The following is a 25,045-nucleotide window of genomic DNA, read 5'->3' as shown; positions in this document are numbered from 1 at the left end:
GTAAGTGGCTGGCACTAGGTGCCGTACATCTGATGGAGGGCATGGTGTGTGTCCTGCTTTGTGTAGCCATGCCCATATGGTGATTTTGGAATCCTTTGTGTAGCCTTTAACGTTGTCTATTGGCATGTTTTTGTCGTGACTATCTTAGGTGGAGTCCACAGCAGTGCAGGTATTTCTTCATCCTTTGAGCTGGGCACCTGGTGGGAACTTTCAATTTGGAAAATCATGTTTCTGACTCCAGGAAATTTCTTGTATGATTTATTTGATAATATCCAACCCCTGCCTTCCCCTACCTTTTTTTCCCCTCCTGTTTCTGTTCTTTAAAAAGCCTACAAGTCAGATATTGGGACCATTTTGGATTGATACGCTGATATTCATCTTTTTCCTCCTTTTGCCCATTCTTTTATCCTTGTTGGATTTACTGGGAGATTTGCTTTCTACATTTTCTCCTCCTCCCCCTCCTGCTCCTCCTGCCCCTCTTCTCCCTCCTGCCCCCTTCCTCCTTCTCCTCTTCCTCCTCCTCCTCCTCCTCTTCTTTCTTCTTCTTTTTTTTTGAGGCTGAGTTTTGCTCTTGTTGCCCAGGCTGTAGTGCAATGGCACAATCTTGGCTCACTACAACCTCCACCTCGCGGGTTCAAGCGATTCTCCTGCCTCAACCTCCCGAGTAGCTGAGATTACAAGCATGTGCCACCATGTCCGGCTAATTTTTTTGTATTTTTGTTAGAAACGGGGTTTCTCCATGTTGGTCAGGCTGGTCTCGAACTCCCGACCTCAGGTGATCCACTTGCGTTGGCCTCCCAAAGTGCTGGGATTCCAGGCGTGAGCCACCGTGCCCGGCTCTTCTTCTTTTTAAAATAAAAAACAAAACAAAACAAAACAAAACAGAGATAGGGTCTCACTAATGTTGCCCAAGTTGGTCTTGAACTTCCAGCCTTAAGCAGTCCTCCCACCTCAGCCTTCTGAAGTGCTGGGATTACAGGTGAGACCCACCGTGCCTTGCCTTTTTTAAATTTTTGTAGAGACAGGGTCTTGCTGTGTTTCCCAGGCTGGTATTTATTTTCCAACCCTTCTATAGAATGTCTCAATTTTACAATTGTGTTTTAATTTCCAAGAACGCTTTCTCATTCTTGGATGCTTATTTTTATTAGCATCCTCTCCTAGCTGCTGGTGGGTCGCTGGCAGCCTTTGGCGTTCCTTGGCTTGTAGGTGCATCACCTCAATCTCTGCCTTTATATTCACATGGCGTTCTTCCTGTATGCATGTCTGTCTCTCTGTCCAGATTTCCTCTGTTTTTTTTTTTAATTTTTTTTTTTTTTTTTTTTTTTTTTTGAGATGGAACCTCACTCTGTCGCCCAGGCTGGAGTGCAGTGGCACGATCTCAGCTTACTGCAAGCTCCGCCTCCTGGGCTCACGCCATTCTCCTGCCTCAGCCTCCCACGTAGCTGTGACTACAGGCGCCCGCCACCATGCCCAGCTAATTTTTTGTGTTTTTAGTAGAGACGGGGTTTCACTGTGTTAGCCAGGATGGTCTCGATCTCCTGACCTCGTGATCCGCCTGCCTCGGCCTCCCAAAGTGCTGGGATTACAGGCGTGAGCCACCATGCCCCAGATTTCCTTTTTTTATGAGGACATCAGTCTTACTGGATTAGGGCCAGCCCTAATGACCTCGTTTTAACTTGAATACCTCTGTAAAGATCCCTTTTCTAAATGAGGTCACATTCTGAGCTACTAGAGGTTAGGACTTCAGCCTTTCTGTTTTGGAGGATATAGTTCAACCCAAACAGTGGGATTTGAGAGTGGAGGTAACACATGTGGCATCCTCTGACAGGATGTCTAGTTATAGCAGTATTTTTAAAGATACTTTTAGTTATACCTGTCTTCACTAATGATCAGAAAGAAACTCTTAGGAAATAATTTTTAGATTACAACTGGAGATTTTTGTTCAGACTTGTGACTGCTAAAATTTTCTGCATGTTCCTGAATGTTTAATGATAGTATCTCAGTTGTCTCATTTTCACTCTTGCTTTGTTTCTAAAGTCATTTGAAGGTTGGCAAAATGACTAAAGAAAGAACAGCAGCAGTGTCTTATGAGAAAGTAAATCCTATCTATATCCTGGCATAGTTAGGTGGCATGTTAGTCAGTTTCTCATGCTCTGTCCCTCCGTGTTATACTCTGATTTCTTTTTTCAGATATGAGCCTTCTTGGAGCTTTGTTGCTTTAAAAAAAAAAAATATATATATATATGTGTGTCATGTACTTTCCTGTTCTGGGCTCTACAGCCCTTTTCTTTACTTAAAGTGTCTCTTGCTGCTCTTCCTCCCTCTCCTCAGGCAGCAGCACCCTCTTTTATTTCCTTTATGATAGTTGTCCCAGCCTAACATATGTTGTTGTTGTCTCTCTCCCCCCATTAGAATATAAGCACTACAAGGACAGGTACCTTGTCAGCCAAGTTCACTGCTTGATCCCCAGCTCTCAGAATAGAATAGACACTGCTGTTGAACAGACCAGTGAGTGAAACAGGCTTTGTTTTCGGACTTTCAAGTGCTGTTTCGGTGACTTGCTGTTGCTCTTGGAAGTCCTTCTCTCTCGTTGAAGTAGCTTAGTATGCAAGTCAGCTTGTGATAACACACTGCTGCAGCCTTACTTGGCATTTGTTTTGCAAAACTACTTAAAAATAGCCTAAATCTGAGTGATTGGTGGCATTGATTGCAGCAGTGCCATTGGTACGGCCACAGCCTTTCCCTTTATCCACCCGAGTGTCCTCCCAGAGCCAGGAAAGGGAGGTCCCCCTCCTTATATTTCTGAAGATTCTGATGTGGTCCCAGTGGACACCATGCAGAATTTAATAAAGCAGGGCATGAAACTTGAACTGTGTTTTGATTGACATTGGGAAAGACTCCTCTGCAGACACAGGCACAGGGTGCCTGGAGCTGCCTGGCACTGGGAACTCTGCCTCACGGTCACCGTGTTCTGTTTAACTGAGACAAGGAGACACTTCAGGCACTTCCAAAGGAAAGAGAGAGAAGTTGTGAATTCATGCTTACCGATCTAGCAGACTTATAGTAACAGACTTCTAGTCATTATGGAAGAGCCTGCTTTCCCCCCGCAGGAGCCATTCAACAGTGATGGATGCCATATGTAAGGCTGGTGAGTTGTTTATGCAGCAGAAGTCACCTTTTGATCAGTATTGTGGCAGTCTTGGTTTCATTGTGGCACACTGCAGAGTTACGGGCATAGTGGCCTGGTATTCTGATGGTGTCTTGAAAGTGACTGCTGTAGCTTTGACTTCATTCATGTTCCTTTGAATTGGTTATGTTTAGAAAAGTAGAAGCCTCTGCCGGGTGCAGTGGCTCATGCTTGTAATCCCAGCACTTTGGGAAGCTGAGGTGGGCAGATCACATGAGGTCAGGAGTTCAAGACCAGCCTGGCCAACAGAGTAAAACCCCATCTCTACTAAAAAAAAAAAAAACAAAAAACAAAAATGAGACCGGGTACAGTGGCTCAAGCCTGTAATCCCAGTACTTTGGGAGGCCAAGGCTGGCGGATCACCTGAGGTCAGGAGTTCGAGACCAGCCTAGCCAACATGGCGAAACCCTGTTTCTACTAAAAATACAAAAATTAGCTGGGTGTGGTGGTGGGCACCTGTAATCCCAGCTACTCGGGAGGCTGAGGCAGGAGAATTGCTTGAATCCGGGAGGTGGAGGTTGCAGTGAGCCGAGATCATGCCACTGCATTCCAGCCTGGGTGAAGGAGTGAGACCCCGTCTCAAAAAAAAAAAAAAGAAAAAAAAAGAAAAGAAAAAAAAATATAAGCCTCCAAAAATGAAATGTACATGTTTATGATATGTTGACACTGGCACCTCTTCCGCAGAAGTTTACCATTAGCAAGTACAGCAAACTTGGTGCCATTGTCAAGGCCTTTGTAGAACCAAATGATGCTGTGTTTGGAGAGGGTGGGATGTGGTTCCGTTGTTCTGGGATATATATGATATTCAATAGATAGATAAAGGTATTGGTCGGGCATGGTGGCTCACGCCTGTAATCCCAGCACTTTGGAAGGCCGAGGCAGGTGGATCATGAGGTCAGGAGATCGAGACCATCCTGGCTAACACAGTGAAACCCCGTCTCTAGTAAAAATACAAAACATTAGCCGGGCGTGATGGCGAGCGCCTGTAGTCCCAGCTACTCGGGAGACTGAGGCAGGAGAATGACGTGAACCCTGGAGCTGGAGCTTGCAGTGAGCTGAGATGGCGCCACTGCACTCCAGCCTGGGCGACAGAACTAGACTCTGTCCCACCCAAAAAAAAAAAAATTATCCTGGGAGGTAAGCATGTAATCATATCTTTTCTGCAGCATCACCATGCCTGTTGAAATGGAGATGTTGAATGATGTAATTCATGGACATTATAAAATAACCAATGCAACACTTTTATTTTTGGGACGGAGTTTCGCACTGTCGCCAGGCTGGACTGCAGTGGCACGATCTTGGCTCACTGTAACCTCCAACTCCTGGGTTCAAGCTATTCTCCTGCCTCAGCCTCCCAAGTAGCTGGGATTATAGGCATGCACCACCACACTCAGCTAATTTTTTGTATTTTTAGTAGAGACGGAGTTTCACCACGTTGGCCAGGATGGTCTCGATCTCTTGACCTCACGATCCACCTGCCTTGGCCTCCCAAAGTGCTGGGATTACAGGCGTGAGCCACTGTGCCCGGCCGTAACATTTTATTAGTAAGTCTAAAGTTTGCCCATAGAGCTAATTACCTCTGATTCTTCAGTTTTGCCCTCCATTATACACGTATAGTAAGGAAACTTGGTACCCTGCTTAAACAATGTGACTGTGAAGGAACATGACTAAAAACTTGCACAATGAAATGTGCTTTGCACTTGAGGGGCAACATACACATTTCATCTATGCTGTCATTCTGGAAAACATTTTGAAACACCCCTTCCTTTTTTTTTTTTTTTTTTTTTGAGACGGAGTCTCGCTCTGTCGCCCAGGCTGGAGTGCAGTGGCTGGATCTCAGCTCACTGCAAGCTCCGCCTCCCGGGTTCAGGCCATTCTCCTGCCTCAGCTTCCTGAGTAGCTGGGACTACAGGCGCCTGCCACCACTCCTGGCTAGTTTTTTGTATTTTTTAGTAGAGACGGGATTTCACCGGGTTAGCCAGGATGGTCTCAATCTCCTGACCTCGTGATCCGCCCGTCTCGGCCTCCCAAAGTTCCTTTTTAAATTGCTTTCAGAGTCTCACAATGTAACCTTTTATTCCCAGTGATGGAAAATCTTTACCCTTCAAGGTAGATTAGGTTTTTGGAAATAGCTAGAAGCCATTCAAAGCAACATCTGATGAACCATGCACGTCAGATGAATTATATTTACTTTTGGAGTATAAGAGTCGTGTGACTATGTGGTATTGATACTCATTTTTATCTTGTGTAGCACCTAAATTAAATTTAAAGATGGTTCTTTCAGGAAGAAAGAGGAGCCCTCATGTCATGTTACACAGTGGTATATCAGTGGAATTAATTTATTGTAGCCTTCAGAGGTGATTGATTTAAAAGACAATATTCATGCTAGCGTGTAGATGTGACTAGACAGTTTTACACCAAAACTTGGAAGAAGAGAAAACACTGGGGACAAATAGGCTGAAGAGTGGGGTGCAGTTGGATGAGTCTTAAGGAATAGGGAAATGGTTTGGGAAGTTCAAACAGATGCACAGAGCTGATGATTGAAGCATTTAGATTTAGAAAGTCATTTGTTTTCCTTTCCAGGGTCCCTCATTATTAAATAGCTCTGTGATGGCTGGAATCCTATCCTAACAGTCAGCTGCTAAAGCACTTAGTGTGGCATATGTCTTGGAACTATTCAGTTCATTGTTCCTTTTTAATGCAAAGAAGAAAGAAAACTAGCATTTATAAAGCAGCTGGTAATTTCCAGGCACCACATCATGGGATCCTCACAGCAGTCCTACCTGACAGGTGCTCTTAACCCTGCTATATGAAGGGGGCCTCTGAAGCTTAGGTCCAGCTGAAACGGAGGAAGGTTCCATCCTGGAGGTCCATGGCAAGTGGGAGAGCTTTGGTGTAAAACTCCCCGTCTAAATTCAGCCAAGTCACGTGCTTGCCGGCCCACCCCTAACATGTTTGTGGGGACCCAGTCAGAACAGGCTTATCAATACAGGGCCACATACCATCTGTTTAAACCAGTGGTTCTCAGCTGCGGATAGTTTTGCCCCCCACTCCACCCCACCCCCGGGGACATTCAGAAATAACCAGAGACCTGTTTTTGGCTGTCATAACTGGGGAGGGTGCTACTGGCATCTGGTGGTTGGAGGCCAGGGATGCTACACTCCTCACCTTCCAAGCAAAGAATTATCTGACCAAAAATGTCAGTATGCTGAGAAAACCTGTATCTAAACTATTAAAAGCCGTAAATCCAAAGAAAAGATAATTGTTCGAGGGGGTGGATAGCCCGTTTACCCTGATTTGAGCATTACACATTGTATACATGTATAAAATATTATTACATGTCCTCCCCAACTATGATATATCATTAAAAAAATTTTTTTTACAGGTATAAATCCAGTCACCACCCCCATGGCCACCAGTGACCCTGCAGAAGCCTTGTCCTTTGCCAGCTGCCCTGGGGAGCCTGAGCGTAGGTCTGCTGCACAGATCTACACTGACTTGCAGGGCACAGGTCTGGAGCAGCTTGGCTTGTGATAACCACCTGTTCCCTTATCTAAATTGTCTTCAAAAAACTTTCCTAGAGATCTGAAATGAATCAGAAAAATACTTACTGCCTTCGTATTTTGGGTTCGTGATACACAGAGCCTTCTAAAGTGCAGGACCTAGGACTAAAGGCAGTATTGGTACCTGAGACATTATAGGCACGGGGAAAGTTCTTGAATGATAGGCGTACGTTTATGTACAGTCTGCACTACTTCATTTTAAGGGCTGTTACTGTGTAATGTAAGGCTGGATTGAGCATGTTTTAACTACTTTGACTGCGAGGTGATTGACTTTTTCAATATGTATATACTCTCAGCTTTCAAATAGCAGTGTGGTTTAGAACCAGGGGTTCTTTACTTGCGGTCTGAAGACTAACCATAGTGGGGTTCCATTGGATCCTCCGAGCACAGATCTGTGTATGGTTGTGTGGGTATGCACGTATGCTGCTGGTTTGCATGTTTTCTGTAAAGAGGGTATATTGCAAAGCTTAGTGGGGTTCTCAGAAATGAGGGAGGCACAAACTACTCATGGGCTATATATTCTTTAGGGTTACCTCTAGATGTTTAGAAGCTGAGATTAGGAATTTGCGTTGAGATCAGAAGTGAATTTGTTGTGGTCCAATGTAATTTTTGACGGAAGGAAGAAGCTCTCTGTTGTGTGTAGGTATACATAAAATGAAAGTTACATGTAATTTTTTGTTGAAATTACTACTGTGGAATCACCAAGCTCATGGTAAAAACAAAGTTGTGGGAAATACTTTGCTTTGTACTTAGTAGAGTTGAACGCTCAGAAAGCCATGGTGTTCGAAATGTCAGATTGTTTTACCTAGAAGGATACATAGAAATTGTCTAGAAATTCACTTTTTGAGTGAGGAAATTGAGGGCTAATGATATTCAATGAGTTGTTTGAATAACCTAGGAAGTTTGTAACAGTATAGGAATAGAAGGTGATATTTATAGCCAAGAATTAATGTATTCTTATTTTAAACTGTGGACTGTATTGACATTGCTTTACATTTCAATTAGAGTTTTATTGCATAATTTTATTCCTATTTTTCTTCTTCTACCTTTTTTCCTTCTTCCTTCTTCTTTCTTCCTTTTCTTCTTTCTTTATTTTCTTCCTCCATCAGGGCCTCGCTGTCTTTCCCAGGCTGGAGTGCAGTGGTGTAAACATGGCTCACTGCACGCTCAACCTCCTGAGCCCAAGCCGTCCTCCCACCTCAGCCTCTGAGTACTACAGATGCACACCACCGCACCTGGCTAATAATAGTTAAATTTTTTTTTTTTTTTTTGAGACAGAGGTTTGCTCTGTCGCCCAGGCTGGAGTGCAGTGTCACTGTCTCAGCTCACTGCAAGCTCCGCCTCCTGGGTTCACGCTGTTCTCCTGCCTCAGCCTTCCAAGTACCTGGGACTACAGGTGCCCGCCACCATGCCTAGCTAATTTTTTTTTTTGTATTTTTAGTAGAGACGGGATTTCAGTGTGTTAGCCAGGACAGTCTTGATCTCCTGACCTCATGATCCGCCCTCTTCGGCCTCCCAAAGTGCTGGGATTACTGGCATGAGCCACCATGCCCGGCCTAAAAATTTTTTATAGAGATGAGATCTCACTACTGTGTTGCCCAGGCTGATCTTGAACTCCTGGAACTCAAGTGATCCTCCCACCTTGGCTTCCCAAAGTGTTGGGATTACAGTTGTGAGCCACCGTGCCTGGCCCCATTGCATAATTTTCTAATTGTAGTAAGATTCAACCATTTTTGAATATATGATTTCGTGGTATTAACTACATTTACTATGTTGTACAACCATCACTGCTATTTCCAAAATTTTTCATGACCCCAAACTCTGTAACCATTAAGCAATAACTCTCTATTTCCCCCAGTCCCTGGTAACCTCTAATCTACCTTTTATTTATGAATTTGCCTATTCTAGATATTTCACATAATTGGAATCATATGATATTTGTATCAGGCTTATTTCTTTTAGCATGTTTTCAGGGTTCATCCATGTTGTGGCATGTATCAGAACTTCACTTATTTTCATGACTAATATTCCATTGCATGGATATAACACAGTTTGTTTCTCCATTTATCTGTTAATGGACAGTTGTGTTGTTTCCACATTTTGGCTGTTGCGAATAATGCTGCCATGAACACTGGTATACAAATGTCTGTTTTCAGTTCTTTTGTGTATATACCTGGGAGTGAAATTGCTGGATTATATGGCAATTCTATATTTATTTTTTATTTTATTATTATGCTTTTTTTTTTTTTTTTGAGATGGAGTCTCACTTTGTCACCCAGGCTAAAGTGCAGTGGCGCTGTCTCAACTCACTGCAACCTCCATCTCCTGTGTTTGGCAGTTCTCTACCTCAGCCTCCTGAGTAGCTGGGATTACAGGCGCCTGCCACCACTCCCAGCTAATTTTTGTATTTTCAGTAGAGATGGGGTTTTACCATCTTGGCCAGGCTGATCTTGAACTCCTGACCTCATGATCCACCCACCTCAGCCTCCCAAAGTGCTAGGATTATAGGCGTGAGCCACTGTGCCCGGCCTTATTATTTTTTGAGACAGGTCTCACTCTGGCGCCCAGGCTGGAGTGTAGTGACGTGGTCTTGGCTCACTGTAGCCTCGACCTCTTGGGCTCAAGCAGTCCTCCCACCTTAGCCTTCTCGGGAGCTGCGATTATACGTGCACACCACCACGCCTGGCTTATTTTGTTTATTTTTTGTAGAAACAGAGTCTCACTATGTTGCTGAGGCTGGTCTCTAACTCCTGGGCTCACATGATCCTCCCACCTTAGTCCCCCACAGTGTGAGCCACTGTGCCTAGCCTGGTAATTCCATATTTAGCTTTTGAGAAACCACCAAACTTGTTTTCTACAGTGGTTACACCATTTTACATTCTCACCAACAGTGCACAAGTGTTTGAGCGTCTCCAGTTTTCTTTCTAACATATATTTTCTCTTTTTAAAAAACATTGACAATTTTATTTTCATATTTCACAATATAAATAAAAACTGCACTTTTTTTTTGTCCCACTTCTTTACTCCAAAACTATTCTCTCTTTAATAGGAAGGGGGAGCACCTTTTCTGTATCAGCCTGTGAAGAAAACACCCAGAGTCACAGCATTGTAATCTCCTGGTGAAGTAGAACAAGTAATATAAAACTGATATAGGGAGGCCTCCCCTCTATCCTTCCTGTCTGCTCGAGTCATTCTGGGCCAAGTGGGCACCATCATGGGACAAGCAAGAGGTCTCATCATTGGGGGCCCAGGCATCATTGGCATGTGACTTCCCATGGGCAGCCTCATTCCAGGAGCAGGTCCCACTGGCATCATCCTAGGAGGGGGCCCCGTATGGGCTGCTGGCATCATACCAGGGTGAGGAGGACCCAGAAGACTGGAGGGAGGTGGTATCATTGTTCCTGCCGGTGGAAGAACAGAGATTGAAGTAGGAAATATCTTTCCTTGTTGAAATGCAACCCTTGTTTTGTCAGTCAGGCTCTGAGCCTGTTCTTCCATCCATTTCTAATAGTAATCTTTCACATTTCTCTCTCTGTTTCCTACCACTGCAGTATGTCTTTCTCATAAATGGAGAGTCGTGGGTGAGGTATGTATTGCAGTAGTCACAGTCATTGGCCACTCTGTTCCCTTTTTACAGAAACAGTAGCCATCATAGTGGGTATGAATTGGTATCTCATTGTGGTTTTGATTTGCCTTTCTCTGATGGTTAATGATGTTGAGCATCTTCTCATGTATTTATTTGCCATTTTGTCTGTCTTCTTTGAAGAGGGGTTTATGTAGATCCTTTGTCCATATTTTAATTGAATCATTTGTCTTTTTGTTGTTGTAGGAATTTTTAAATGTATTCTGGAGTTAAACTCCCCGATTTGCAAATATTTTATATTCTGTCTGATGTCTTTTTCTTGATAATGTCCTTTGATACAGAAAAAGTAATTTGAGTGAGATTCAGTTTATCTACTTTTTGTTACTCATGCTTTTGGTGTTACATCTGAGAATCCTTTGCCAAATCCAAGATTTATGTTTTCTTCTAAGAGTTTTATGGTTTTAGGTCACTGGTCCATTTTGAGTTAATATTTTAATATGGTGTAAAGTAGGGTTCCGATTCATTCTTTTGCATATAGAAACTTAGTTGTCTCAGCACCATCTGTTGAGGAGACTATTCTTTCTACCATGCAGTGGATTTGGCACTCTTGTCAAATATCAATTGGTCATAAATGTTTGGGTTTATTTCTGGACTCTCAAGTCTATTCAGTTGGTCTATATGTCTGTTTTATGTCTGTACCACACTGTTTTGATTACGGTAACTTTTTTTTTTTTTTTTTTTTGAGACAGAGTCTTACACTGTCACCCAGGCTGGAGTACAGTGGTGCAATCTCGGCTCACTGCAGCCTCTGCCTCCTGGGTTCAGGTGATTCTCCTGCCTCAGCCTCCCGAGTGGCTGGGACCACAGGAGCCTGCCACCACACCTGGCTAATTTTTGTGTTTTTTGTATAGATAGGGTTTCACCGTGTTGGCCAAGCTGGTCTCAAACTCCTGACCTCAAGTCATCTGTGTACCTTGGCCTCCCAAAGTGCTGGGATTATAGGTGTGAGCTACTGCACCCAGCCTGATTACTGTAACTTTATAATAGTTTTGAAATCAAGAAATGGAAGTCTTCCAACTTCACTCTTTTCAATATTATTTTGGCTAGTCAGGGCCCCTTGTAACTCCATATGAATTTGAGGCTTTGGGAATTCTGATAGAGATTCCCTTGAATTAGAAGATCGCTTTAGGTAATATTGGCATCTTAACGATATTGAGTCTTCCTATTCATGAACACGGATGTCTTTCTATTACTGAGGTTGTCTTTTAATTTTTCTGTCAGTGATTTTTCAATTTTAGTTGTACAAGCTTTCACCTCCTTGGTTAAATTTATTCCTAGGCATTTTTTTCTTTTAGATGCATTGCATAATGTTTGAGATTTTAAAAATACTTAGCATAGTAAATGTGAATTTCAGCTTAAATAATGAGTCTAAGAAGGTACTGTGGAAGACATCTTGAGTTCTAGCTGGTTTGTTCTTGGATATTTAAATAACCTCTCTCTAAACCTCCATTTCTTCATCTGTAAAATATAGAGATAAAGCAAATCTGTCTTTCATGAAAATTGTGTAGATCAGAGATAATATACGCAAAGGATTAATTCCAGGATGTGGCTTAGAGTAAATACTAAATAAATAGTGCTTGGCTGCCCCGATTGTGTTTTCTTCTATGATTTCAATATAAATACCTATGTTGTACTTGAAGTATACTTTTTAAAATTGAATACAATTAATTCGTTGCAAAGGCTAAAGATTTTTACACAAACTAAATGCCCTGTTCCTGGGAGAACCTTTTTGTGTAAAGTATGCTGAGTCTGGAAGAAAAATAAAATGAAATGTCACACTTGTTCCGTTTCAGTGGTGCTTTATCCTTAGAAGAGGGCGCATTTCTTCTAATGTTGTTGCAACTTTCAGATGCCTCTTTGCTTTTTGAATCCTGTGTCTTGACGTTACAAGGTTAAATCTTAGACATTACCAGCATTTAACTTGAAAGACTAGCAAAGCTGACTAACTTTTCCCCTTTTACTACTTAGTGCATTGAAGCTTTACCCTCACTGGAGAATGCAGTTACTGCCACCATCTGGAATTGGATTCATCTGTATTTGTAGAATATAACTTGTGTATACAACTGAGTATCAGTGTTTCAGTTTTTTTCTTACACATCTTAGTCGAGCTTTGGATTGAAGTAGGCAGATTCACTAAGTGTAATCTGAGAATTCAGTTACTTTTCATTTTAATTTAAATTTCACCAGTTAAATAAAATTCTTCATAACAGACTTAAATATAGCATTAGAATTTCTAAACATTGTGAAACTAAATTCTTTATTCTCATAGCAAAGTGTATTAGTCATTTTTGCTGTTTCTCCTGAAGAGCACAAATGAGTCTGCATTCAAGAATATAGAATGTTGTACATTCTGATGGGGAAATAGAGTGACAGAATAGAGTCAGGTTGAGGAGCATGGAAGTTTGAAAAAGAACCAGAAATTGGGAGAAAGAACTGACCGCAGAAACAAATGAGGGTTGCCAGATTCAATGGGAACCTTCCATTGAAGGTTACAGATCAGTAATTTATACTGTTACCCATCTGGCCTGCTGGCAGCACTCGTGATTATTCTTTTTTTTTTTTTTTTTTTTTTTTTTGACACAGTCTCGCTCTGTTGCCCAGGCTGCAGAACAGACAGTCTCGCTCTGTTGCCCAGGTGTGATCTCAGCTCACTGCAACCTCCGCTTCCAGGGTTCAAGCGATTCTCCTGCCTCAGCCTCCCGAGTAGCTGGGATTACAGGCATGAGCCACCACACCCAGCCAATTCTTGTATTTTTAGTAGAGATGGGGTTTCAGCATGTTGGCCACGCTGGTCTTGAACTCCTGAGCTCAAGCGATCCACCCACCTGGTTTCTAAGTACAGTACTTAACATTACAGCAGCCGTTCATTTCTATAGATGGAAGAAGGTGGCAGGAAGAAGAGTACCAGCTAATTACAAGTATCTTTTAAATTAAATAACTTTAAGTAATTGTTTGAAAGAGATCACAGCAACAGAATAATTTAAATAACCTTCACCAGTTTTTCACGTGGTTGAGAAAATCTTGAATTAGAACTGTTGTGGGGAACCAGCTGTAGAAGAGAAAATTGGAGTCAGAGATGGACCTGAAATGTCCACATGGAAAAAAACAAGTAAAGGAATGAGAGGATGAGGGGTTCCTACATGGTGTCGATACATTTTGTGATAATTTTCACTTATATTTTCTTTGGATTGTCTTAATGATGTAATCAACTCTTGCTCACCTTCATTTGTTATTTGTTGCTGTTTTTGGGGGGCAGGCTTTAAACTATCTCACTTATTGATCTGGAGTATAGGAACCCAGCACTGACTTCTTCCAGTACCTTCACTTGGCCTCACTGTTGTGATGCACTGGGCCACCCCTATTATTGTGAGTCTATAACAAGTAATTTGTTTCTGAGAAGATTAAAGCACTACACTTTGAAAATTATTTAGTGTTTTAAAATTTGACGATAGTAAGACTTGCATTTCAACAGGATTTTTTGAGTTTGAATGAAATGGGGGTAATATAACCCTAGTACAGAAAATCGTATACTTAATGGTGTCATCACTGTGCAGACTGCTGTTCAGAGGTGAAATGGGAGAAGAAAAAGACACATTTAAACAGAAACCATTATGCAATTAACAGGCCCCCTCATCACCCCCGACCTCCACCCCTGTCAAGCAACTGAGGTCTCAGGACTCCTGCCTGAGCAGAACAGAGGGTTTTCCATTTCTTTTGACTTCAATTTGTTGAAAACGTTGTCCAAAAGTTGTGACACAAGTCAGGCCATAATTCTTCTGATCCATAATTAGGCTGTTTAGCTTTACTCTCTTAATGTTCAGATACACTTGACTGCTACAGCCAGGCAACTCTCGGTATTGTCTCTCTCGTCTCCAAATAGTGGGTAAATAGTGGTAAGCTTGACCTCCAACATTTGTGTTGGAAGGGTTAGACCACAGAGTTTGGTCCTAAGCTCCTTAAACTGCGATGTGTACACCGAGCATATTCTGATTCTTACAGTAAACGTGTTGCATTAAGCTTTGAACTTGGTAGAAGAAAGCTTTGGCCAGTTAGTCTTTTTTTTTTTTCTCATTAAAAAAATAGACTTATCAGAATAGACTACGAAATGTGTGAATTTTAAAGATAAATGACAAGTCTTCAAAGCAGTTTATCTTTGCGAGAGTCACTTTAAGCTGGGCCTCTGACCTCAGGAGACCCTCCCTTGTTTTTCCTCTTCTGTTCCTGGAGGAAGATCTGTTTGCCTTTGATTATTCCCTCGCAGGTCAGTGAAATTGCCAGCCACTAGCTGTCTTGTTTAGAATTTTGAGATTGTATGAGGATATTATGAAACACTGGAACTTGAGTACACTATATAACCATTGCCCAATGAGCAGTTAAACTACAAATGTTTGAGAAACCCAAGAATGGTAGCAAGAGGACTTTTATCTTGGTTTTGAATAAAAAGTCAGTCCCTTTGGGGTTGTTTTCATAAACAGTGAATTATAAGTGATTCCATTTAGGAGAAGAAACACTTCATGTGCTTTAGTGTAGATGGTGAGAGCCATTTGGCTGTAAATGAAAACATTTGTTTCAGGTGAGCCATGGTCTTTTACATGTTCCCTTTGTCATGAGGGGCCTTGAAAATGCAGAAATGCACCTAAGTTCTTCACTATAGAAGAATTCTGGTGGGTGTTATGAAATTCTTTGTCATTGAGGTTATAAAATCTTTTCATGATTTTTAAATAATCAAAACGTAGTTTTGTCACATCTTCATTGGTAATCCAGGAGCAAGGTGTTGTGTGGCCACAGTGTGGCCACTGGGGGGAGTACAGTTATTTTCATGTTTTATGGTAAAATAACATAACTTGTGGTGTAAAGGTATTTCTGTTGAACTAGCTTAGTACAGCTTCAGATAAGCAAATTCTAGCTAGAAAGTTTTAAATAAATCGTTACATCCTCTTAAAAAAGCCCTGTATACCAATACTTATGGGATTAGTAGTAGAAAAAACAAAAACAAAGAAGATGTATATTTCACTTAGCATCATTGTAAGTTGTGGAATCTGAACAAGATTCTGTTTTTCCTAACTAGCATTTTAGCTTTGTTTCCCTAAGTTAGACTTTTTTTTTTTTTATAGAGTTAAGTCTTGGGAAAAAGACTTCCAAATTCTATACACTTTTAAAAAAAAGATCATTGAAGATATTATGCAAAAGTAAAAAGTAGCTTTTCTCAGTATTCATTTATTCTTATTTTAGCCTGTAGAGAAAAAGTTTGACAATACGGTAACATTTTCCTTTGAAAATCTTGGTTGTGATTTTAACATTTATCCATCAAGACTGCAAAGTGTCACCTTACAGATGGGGGGCTGGAAGCAGAACTTTGGCTACCAGCCTTTAAGGTCAGGGTGATCCACAGGTGGCCATAGGAGGAAACTGTAGGTGTGTGCCTGTTGGCAACACAGATGTTTAGAAAATGAGCTCACTTCTGATGGGTCCATAGTACATGTTCCTTGCAGTCAGCACATTCTGGGAGTCATCAGCTAAAACAAGGAAACAATACAAACACTAGCAGGAAACCCCAAATGACTGGCCTCGGCACTCCGCTTGTTGTGTAAGTTGCGTTGTAGGCAAGAGTTGCTGAACAGAATTCTACCCACTGACCTCTCCTGCTGGATCTCCACCACGCCTCACTTGCTAAGCCTTTGCTCCTGCCTTTTGTCAGCCTCCTCCTGCCGATCCCCGGCGTGTTCTCTCTTGGTCTCTGCTTGGCATAACACAAAAAGGCACTGACTCAGAAACTGGGAGGCTTCTTGTCCTGGCACCTTTGTTGACCAGTTGGGTGACATTGGGCTAATTTCCTGACCTCTTTGTGGACCTTAGTTTACTCACATTTAAAATGGATATGGTTTTTGTCTTTCTTCTTTCCACCCTCCTCACGGCTTTCCCCTTCTGCTATCCAGTTGAATGTTTTCTCATCTTTTCTACATTTTATTTCCTCTGCCCCTCTAACTTTTCTTTTTTTCACCTTCTTAGGTTTCTCTTTAGTCTCTTTCTCCTGCTAGCCTCCCCTTCTTGCTGACCTCTGACTTTTTCCACTTTTCTCCACCGGCAGCACCCCAATATCCGGTTTTTATCACTACCATCTGATGCCAAGGATCCTGAGCTGCAGTAGTTCATGGATGAAGAGATTTAAATTTTATTCATTGCATAAAATTTAGACCATAAAAACCTAAACCGTTCTTTTCTGGAAGTAGGAGTTTGTATACCTGATGTGTATTGAATTAGATTGCAAGTGACTGGGCACTTTGGTGTACTGCAGGCCACGTTACTATCTGCTGGGCTAGAAGGCAAGCAGGAAAACATGCTGCGTGCAAGATAAGTTTTGCCATTTCTAATTTTGATGAAATAGGTTTTTAATTCGGCCACTTAACATTTTTATTATATGAACCTTTGTGGTGTGTTACTGTATTAAACATCACCAAACACCTATTGCTTGGTCAAATATTTGAAAATTTTGTCTTTTGTGAAGTTGAGATGCAGAGAAAAAGGTTTAATGTGAAGATCATTAAATGGATGTGGATCAGCTAGTGTATTGTTGATGAATTAAATACTTTAAAGGAATGATGAACAGTCCAGTTGTCCTCAGTTCTTCCTTACCTGTAACTTGCCTGAATGTCCTTTTCCCCACCTTGTTCTCAAGATTTTCTCAGGGTTTTAGAGCAGCATTGTCCAATAGAAATATAATGTGAGCCACATGTGTAATTTCAAATTTTCTAGTAATCACATTTTAAAAAGTGGAAAAAGAAAAAACTAGGTAAAAGTAAATGTAATACCTTATTTAACTCAATATATCCAAAATATCCTTTAAATATGTAGTATATATTAGAAATTATGAGATTATTTTATTCTCTTTTCATTCTTAGTCTTGGAAATCCAGTGTGTACATTACACTTGGAGCACACTGCAGTTGGTGCTGGCCTGATTGCCAGTGCTCAGTAGCCACATGTGGCTAACGGCTGTTTGTGATGAACAGCACAATCCTAGACAATGGTATGAAAAAAATAGTATATCTTAATTCAGAAATCTAGTATGTTTGTCCATGTGAGTTAAGTGTGCTTTCGGTTTTTAGAAAAATTCAGTTGAAATTACTATGTGTTGACTTATTGAGAGCTGCCAAAGAAATACCGGGAATGTTTGAATTTTACAATGTTGCATTATCATATTCTTGAAATGAAGTAAATTCTGCTTGTTATATCCAGTGCTGAGCAGAATGCCTCCCAGAATTGTGAGAATGTCTTGGGTCATGCCAGTCTGACAAAGTCAAAGTGTTCATTAGTTGGGCTCTTTGAAGCATGTCATCTGGCTGACTTTGGGAAGCTCCCTGCTGCTGGGAAAATGTATGTAAATGACTTCCCTTACATGATTAGCTTACATAAGATCAGTCTCCATATGTATAGTAGCTGTTTTAATTTCTAAAAAATGAGGATGTGATTGGTTTAGAGAATCATTAACTCAATCCCTGTCCTGTGTGATGGAAGCTGCAGTGGCCATCATGTGATTGGGCAGGTCTTGGTGCCTATCAGTGTAAACACATGGCACAACCTGTCCCATGCCCCTGCTTATCTCCTTCGGGGAGAAGGGGTTGAGGCATTTTGAGCAAATCTCATTGGTAAACTTGTGTATGCATTGCTTTTTTTTTTTGTTAGAACCATTTCCTTTCTGTTTTAGCCATATAACTGTGTCTGCAAGTGGTTTGTACTCAGTTTATCAAGAGAGCAGCTTTCTGTTTTGGTTATACACCTTCATCTCTGAAAAAAGACATGCTAGTTGATTTTCAAGATGTTTTACTTAGAAGATGATAAGGAAGATGAGGAGGTTTGTGAAGGCTCATTAAGTAAAACTCAAGATGTTTACCATGACAAGTCCCCTCCTGGTATCCTGGTGAGTTACATCTCCCAATGTGCCTCTTCCCTTCCCTGCTTGCTCAATCTGGACACTACTGAGAGAAGAGGGGACGGCACCCACAAAACAAAAAAGCTAATTAATGTCCTTAGGAAAATGTTGTGGTGAATTTTATTAACTTCTAAGTGCTATGTTGAACAGAAGTCTTTGGCTACCTACCCTGCTTCATTCACTGTACCATCTTTCTACTGTCTCTATTTGTTGTTTAACAAAATACTTTTTTTCCTAGGGAAAAAATGAAGTTGCTGTTTTAAACTGAGAATTTTTAAAAATTACGTTTCAAAAATAGTATATTTGGTTTCACATGCTCTTTGCATTTAAGTGTAGTAGTAAAAATCGTATAAAAGTGTTACAGTTTTTGTTGGCCTAGCCATAATTATTGGAATGGTAAACTAATGTCTTGAAGCTGACGTTGTATTTGGATATATTATAGAGGGTGGTTGCAGGTGCTTTCTTCTGTGATCATAAACAAGACATTTTTGTAAGCTTGAAATACATGGGGAAAATGTAAATTGCCTGAACTTTTTTAATCCAGAGTTTTCTCTCTTGTTACAAGATACAACTTAGAACAAGTTGTATAAGCTTAATGTAAGTCCCAGAAATCTGCATTAAGGAAACAAAATCAATTGACTTGAGGACAGTGTAACTCTACCTGTGGAAGCTTTCCTTTAAAAATAGTAAGAAGTAAACACGTATTTTCAAGATTATTTTTTTTAAATTAAGGATGGATATTTTTATGAAAACAAGCGTAAAATCAGTGAGACAAAAATTAGTTTCTAAAATCTGTGGCTCATAATCTGATTTTAGTTTTAAGGTTATACAAATGTTTATTATCTTTAAAAATGTTATCACACTCTGCTTTTTGCTTTTGGATCTGTTAGTAAAAGTGTGCTTGTTCAGAGTTCTCAGGGACTAATGGGAAGATGTGGTTTGAATATGAATGGAAGAGTCAGGTGCTACCAAGGGAGGCAGTTTGCTTTTGAAATCAACATTTTAATATTATAGAGTGTATACACATACAGGCTGACTCACATTTGTTAAGGTCAGAAGGGAGAATAGAGAACCTTGCTGACTTTTTACAAAATACTTTAAAAATTATTCATTGATTAAGTAGCACTAACACACACAAACTGTCCGTCACAGGAAGTTCTTAGGACTTGTGTCTGCTGGTGTTTTCCAGAAAGAGGTCAAGGGGTGTTTGCTTAGACTGCATTCTATTAACGGTTCGGTTTTATGTTGCCATTAGAACACTGAAGTCTAGTGAGGCACCTCCCTGTCCCATGAGAAACATGAGTTTTCTTAATGCTAACGTTTGGGATAAGGATCTGATATCTGCTTAGTAGCCTGTAATGATTACGTAGGAGTTTGACTTTAGAACCTGGGTGTGTGTGGTGAGAGGGAGAACCCTGTTTTTCAGGGTCCAGGCCTTCTGTGACCTGAACACTCCTTACAAGTCACATCCTTTCTGAGCACCCCTCTTGTAAGGTGACAGTTTAAGTTTTGAAAGAGTCTTTCCTCATGGTTTTGTGATTTGGGAATATAAAGGCATCATCTCATGATTTAGAAAACCATGAGAAGATTTCTGTGCTTTGTTAGAAACGTGGAAATTTCAAAGACCATGTTTTCATATTTTTGAAACAAGAATTGACAATACCTTTATTTGCTAAGGAAAAAGCTAAATTATTTTATATTAAAATACCCTGAAGTCCCAGAATAATCTACTGGCCATATCTTCACCCCATTTTTAAAAATCACTTTGATTGCATTTTTTTGTTTTAAGTTTGGGAAGAATATACTACAGGAGTTCTTAGCCAAACTTGTAATCCTCAGAAATGCTTATAGAATTGGAGCCTGTCTACAGTTTAGAGCTGGGAGGGACTCTAGAGGTCACCTGAGCATTCTTATTAGAGAGAACCCCTGGCACAGAGCCCAGACCTCTTCTCCAGCAGAAGTGAGGCTTGATCCTGGGTCTTCACATCCTCACCAGCTGCAGGGGACTCCAGGAAGCCCTGAGGGCAGTGCCCCTCAATCCTCAGCTCTGTGAGCTGTTTATCAAAGGACCTGGACACCTCTGGTTGATGCCAAAAAGCTCAACCAGATTTAATAACACAAACAGTGGTCGGAGGTGGCAAGTCACCCTGCGGGTGGGGCACATGATATGAGGCAGAGTGCTTCGTGCTAAGTTAGGAAACCCTGAATCCACCTGGAATTTGGGGTGGGGCTGAGGTTAGTGGTGGGGAACCCTACCCATGACACATTGTCATTACTGATTGCTGCCCAGATTCATAGAACAACTCTAGGTGAACAAGTCTAAAACTAATTAGTTCCTCCAGTCTAGCGTGGCCAGTGTTCAAAAAAGTATTTAATTGAGTGAAATTTTGTTTCCTTGTAGAAATAATGTTACTATACCTAACTGTCTCATAATTAGCCAGAGAACTCAACCAGAGTTCTGAGTTCTAGAACAAGGAAGGGCTAATGCAAGAATTTCCTCTTTCTTTCTGGATAAGGGCCAGGTTTCACCAAAATTTTTGAGATAAACATTTTCTGAGCTCCATTTTCAAAGCCATGTTTTAGCTCCCACTCTCCACAGCTAATAACTTTGGGCTTGAAAATGATACCTTTCCTCCCTCCTAACTCCCCTGCGTTTCAGGAGTGTTTGTGCTCTTGCCACTGAGCTATGAATGGGTGATGGTTCCTTAAGCCCTGCAGAAGTAGCTGCATTCGAGGGAGAAGATTCTAGTAAACCTACAGGTGTGCTTTGGTAGGCTCACTAGCCAAGTGACAGTGTGCACTGAAATGAAAACTGAGGCCTGCTAAGAGGATATATTGGGGGACCATACAAGATTACTGGTCAGGCAGTTTGGGGGGGAGTAAATTCTCTGAAAGTCTTTGTTTTCAAAGCATGCTCGCCACAGATGAGCTCAGGAGTTTCGGGGAGAGTAGTTTTGGGATTACGGACATGAATATGTTTCGGCTGTTTGAAAATTATTTATTATTCATTTTTATGTTTTTTTCATTTTTTTCATTTTTATATTTATGCCCCCATCTGTTTTCAGTAAGGAAGGACTTAGAAATAGTTTACGATTAAGAAATACATGCACATAAACTGTCTCCACACAGACTGTATATTGCATAGCTAAGCCTATTAATGTAGAGGAAACAAAATTGTCTTCATTTAGCAAATATTTATTGTGCTACAACTGAGTCCCCATAGATGCATGTAAATATATATATTTTTTGTTTACCTTCACTAATATGTCTGAATTTTTTGCTGCTCTGGGTTTATGAATAACACAGCTGGGCAGATATCCAGCAAATGGCTGTATGAATGCTGCCATGTTGAGTTTGCCTGGATACTTGGTCCTGATTACATACTCGACATACTCAGTTCCTTAGAGTGCCTGGTGAGCCCTGTATTGTAGATGTGATCCAGGTGTAGTCTTTGTGTGCTGGGAAAACACACCTTAGTTCCATCACGGTGCGTTTAGATGTCCCAAAAGGTCAGGCTGCTGGCCTGGCCTAGAGGAGATGGACACAACTCTGCAAGGATCTAAATAAAAATCCCGGTTGGGCATGGTGGCTCGCAGCTGTAATCCCAGCACTTTGGGAGGCCCAGGCAGGCGGATCACTTGAGGCCAGGAAGTGAGGCAGGAAAGGAACAGGAACTACACCCTCCTTCAGCTCTGTTCACTGTCAAGAAAACAGGAGGGTTTGGAACTCATTCCATGCACCTGTGGTCCTGAGACACAGCTTGAGATGTGCTACATTCTGGGATCATTTGGAGGCTTTCAAAAGTACTTGCACTGGAATCTGCAGAGGGAGTGGCCTGGTCATGAGGATTCCCCAGGCACCTCAGTGACTCCCAGCGTGCAGCCGGGGGTGAGAAACAAGTCGCAAGGACGGTGATGCCCACATCTGACTCATTGCTGAGTGAATCCCTGTGGAGCTTTCAAAAGAAAATACAGATTTCCCAGACAGACTGAAGCAGAACTGAAGGCAGTAATGGAGGCCAAGAATAACTGTTTTGTTTTGAAAATGAAACTACAGCCTTTATTCAGATTCTTCTTACTAATGTCCTTTTTCTGTTCCAGAACCCCACCTTACCTTGAATTGTCCTGTCTCCTTAGTCTCTTCCAATTGTGACAGTTCTTTAGTCTTTGCTTTTCATGACCTTGATGTTTTGATGAGCACCGGTCAGATATTTTGTTGAATTTGTCTCTACTTCGGTTTGTCTGATGTTGTCTCATAATTAGATTGAGGTTGTGTGTTTTTGGTCAGAATACCTCCGAAGTCCTTTTCAGTGAGTCATACCAGGAGTCCCTGAGGTGAATGTGTCTTAAGTTTTCCCGATCACTTGGTTATGGTTGTGTCTTCCGGGTTTCTCTACTGTAGAGTTAAAAGTTTTTTTCTTTTGTAATGAATGTGTATCTTGGGGAAAATACTTTATGAATATCCAGACATCTTGTTTCTCCTTCAACCTTTTTTTTTTTTTTTTTTTTTTTAAAAGACGCAGTCTTTCTCTGTCGCCTAGGCTAGAGTGCAGTGGCGCTGTCTTGGCTCACTGCAGCCTCCGCCTCCCGACTTCAAGCAGTTCACCTGCCTCAGCCTCCTGAGTAGCTGGGACTACAGGTGCCACCACTTCCAGCTTCTTTTTGTATTTTTAGTAGAGATGGGGTTTCATCATGTTGGTCAGGCTGGTCTTGAACTCTTGACCTCAGGTGATCCACCCACCTTGGCCTCCCAAAGTGCTGGGATTACAGGCGTAAGCCACCAAGCCCGGCCTCTCCTCAAACTTTTGCCTCCTATTTTTAACATCCATTGATGGATCTTGCCTTCCATAAATAATACTGTGATATATTCCAATAGTGAGTTTCTGGTTTCATTTTTTTCTTCATTAATTAGAATTCATCTGTAAGAGCTGTCATTTCTCACTTATATATTAATTTATTCTATCAGTGAGGACTCAAGAATATTTTATTCAACTGATTATAATCTAGTAATCCTATTTTGTTGCTCAAATTGTTCTGTGTTTAGCTCTTGGAAGTATACTTCTGGTTTTTTCTCTGACATACACTCGCTCTTTTGATTTTGAGCATTTCCCAGTCTCTGGCTCCATAAGATGCTCCAGCATTATCTTGTATTTTCCTGCCCATAGCCGTGGAATGAATCAACCACTTCTCCAAAGAGCCCTGGTTCCTTTTATTGAAGAATGATATTTAGAAAGCAAGATCTGGGCCATAGATACGCACATTGTTTTGAGAGTATCCTTGATTCTAGGTCCTGTTAATAGAGTTAGGATATTTGAGTGTGTTTTCTAGGTATAAACACATCAGTGCTTTTGCATCTAGTTACCTGTGTATATACTTTAAAACCATGAGTTCATACTGAGACCTCCAATTCCAGTCCAACACCACAGGGTTCATTTTAGCCTTCCTCTCTGGAAAGTTTTATTTTTAGAAGCTTTCCCAGGTGTTTATGGTGTTTTTTGTTTGTTTGTTTGTTTTGAGACAAAGTCTCACTGCCACCCAGTCTGGAGTGCAGTGTAGGAGGCAGCCTCTGCCTCCCAGGCTCAAGCAGTCCATCACCTCAGCCCTCCTAAGGAGCTGGGACCTCAGGCATGTGCCACCACACCTGGCTAATTTTTGTATTTTTCTGTGGAGACTGTATTTTGCCATGTTGCCCAGACTGGTCTTGAACTCCTGGGCTCAGGTGATCTGCCCGCCTTGGCCTCCCAAAGTGCTGGGAATACAGACGTGAGCTACCACACCCAGCCTCAGGTGTTTATGATTAATTAGACTTGGAACGATGACTTCTGGATGTATATCTGTGGATCCAAAGGCTATTATGACTTAGTTAAGTGCTCTTTGTTAATGAACACTCTGTTCCATGGTGAAGTATTGTTTTCCATAACTGGGTTAATATCATTTCTTCTTGGCCGGGCGCGGTGGCTCAAGCCTGTAATCCCAGCACTTTGGGAGGCCGAGACGGGCGGATCACGAGGTCAGGAGATCGAGACCATCCTGGCTGACACGGTGAAACCCCGTCTCTACTTTAAAAAATACAAAAAACTAGCCGGGCGAGGTGGCGGCGCCTGTAGTCCCAGCTACTCGGGAGGCTGAGGCAGGAGAATGGCGTGAACCCGGGAGGCGGAGCTTGCAGTGAGCTGAGATCCGGCCACTGCACTCCAGCCTGGGCGGCAGAGCGAGACTCCGTCTCAAAAAAAAAAAAAAAAAAAAAAAAAAAAAAATATATATATATATATATATATATATATATATATATATATATATATAATTTTTTCTTATACTAAAAAGAATTTGTATGTCACTCCTAGCTAGCCCTCATTAGTAAAGCCAGTCCCCTGTTTTCTGTGGGAAGTGGTATAGTTCCATGGCTAGTATGCTTATAAAAATTTGTCAGAGAAATTGAGCACACCTCAGGAAATGTTTAGTGGGTTGAATGCGCAGGGAAGCTGTTAAACATTTCAAAAAACAATCCACGCATACAAATGACAGAAAGGCTCAGGATTCCACTAAAACCAAATTAATTTTAATCTTGGAGTTATCTTCTTTTTGATCAGGCAGTCTACATTCTTTTTTCCAAGTGTTGTTTGCTTTCTAAAGCAGGTGCTCTGTCAAACTTCTTGATAAGAAGCCCTTCAACCCCAGTTGTTGAGAGTACTGACTGTGAACTTTGGTTTTGCATGTGCTTGTT

General features: G+C 41.3%; 1 protein-coding gene and 1 pseudogene across 13 annotated transcripts in view; one reads left to right on the top strand and one right to left on the bottom strand.

Moving 5' to 3' along the window:
- Positions 1-25,045, top strand: part of LPIN2 (lipin 2) — a 127,755-nt gene that overhangs the window by 27,247 nt on the left and 75,463 nt on the right. For 4 of the 13 annotated variants that reach the window (XM_065534070.2, XM_065534061.1, XM_065534067.1 and 1 more), the window contains exon 1: positions 18,131-18,310. The exons of 8 other annotated variants lie outside the window; for them this stretch is intronic. In XM_065534070.2, coding sequence (XP_065390142.1) covers positions 18,209-18,310 — 102 coding nt within the window. In that variant the 5' untranslated portion in view covers positions 18,131-18,208. Of the gene's footprint in view, positions 1-6,578; positions 6,699-18,130; positions 18,311-25,045 lie in introns of those variants that run through there. One more of the 13 variants, XM_065534069.2, reaches the window with a different exon arrangement.
- Positions 9,823-16,546, bottom strand: LOC135968305 (U1 small nuclear ribonucleoprotein C-like; annotated as a pseudogene).

The sequence above is a fragment of the Macaca fascicularis genome, chromosome 18, assembly GCF_037993035.2.
Source record: "Macaca fascicularis isolate 582-1 chromosome 18, T2T-MFA8v1.1".
NCBI classification, from domain to species: Eukaryota; Metazoa; Chordata; class Mammalia; order Primates; family Cercopithecidae; genus Macaca; species Macaca fascicularis.
Note: the sequence above shows the minus strand (reverse complement) of the source record. Positions and strands in the feature narration are given on the sequence as shown.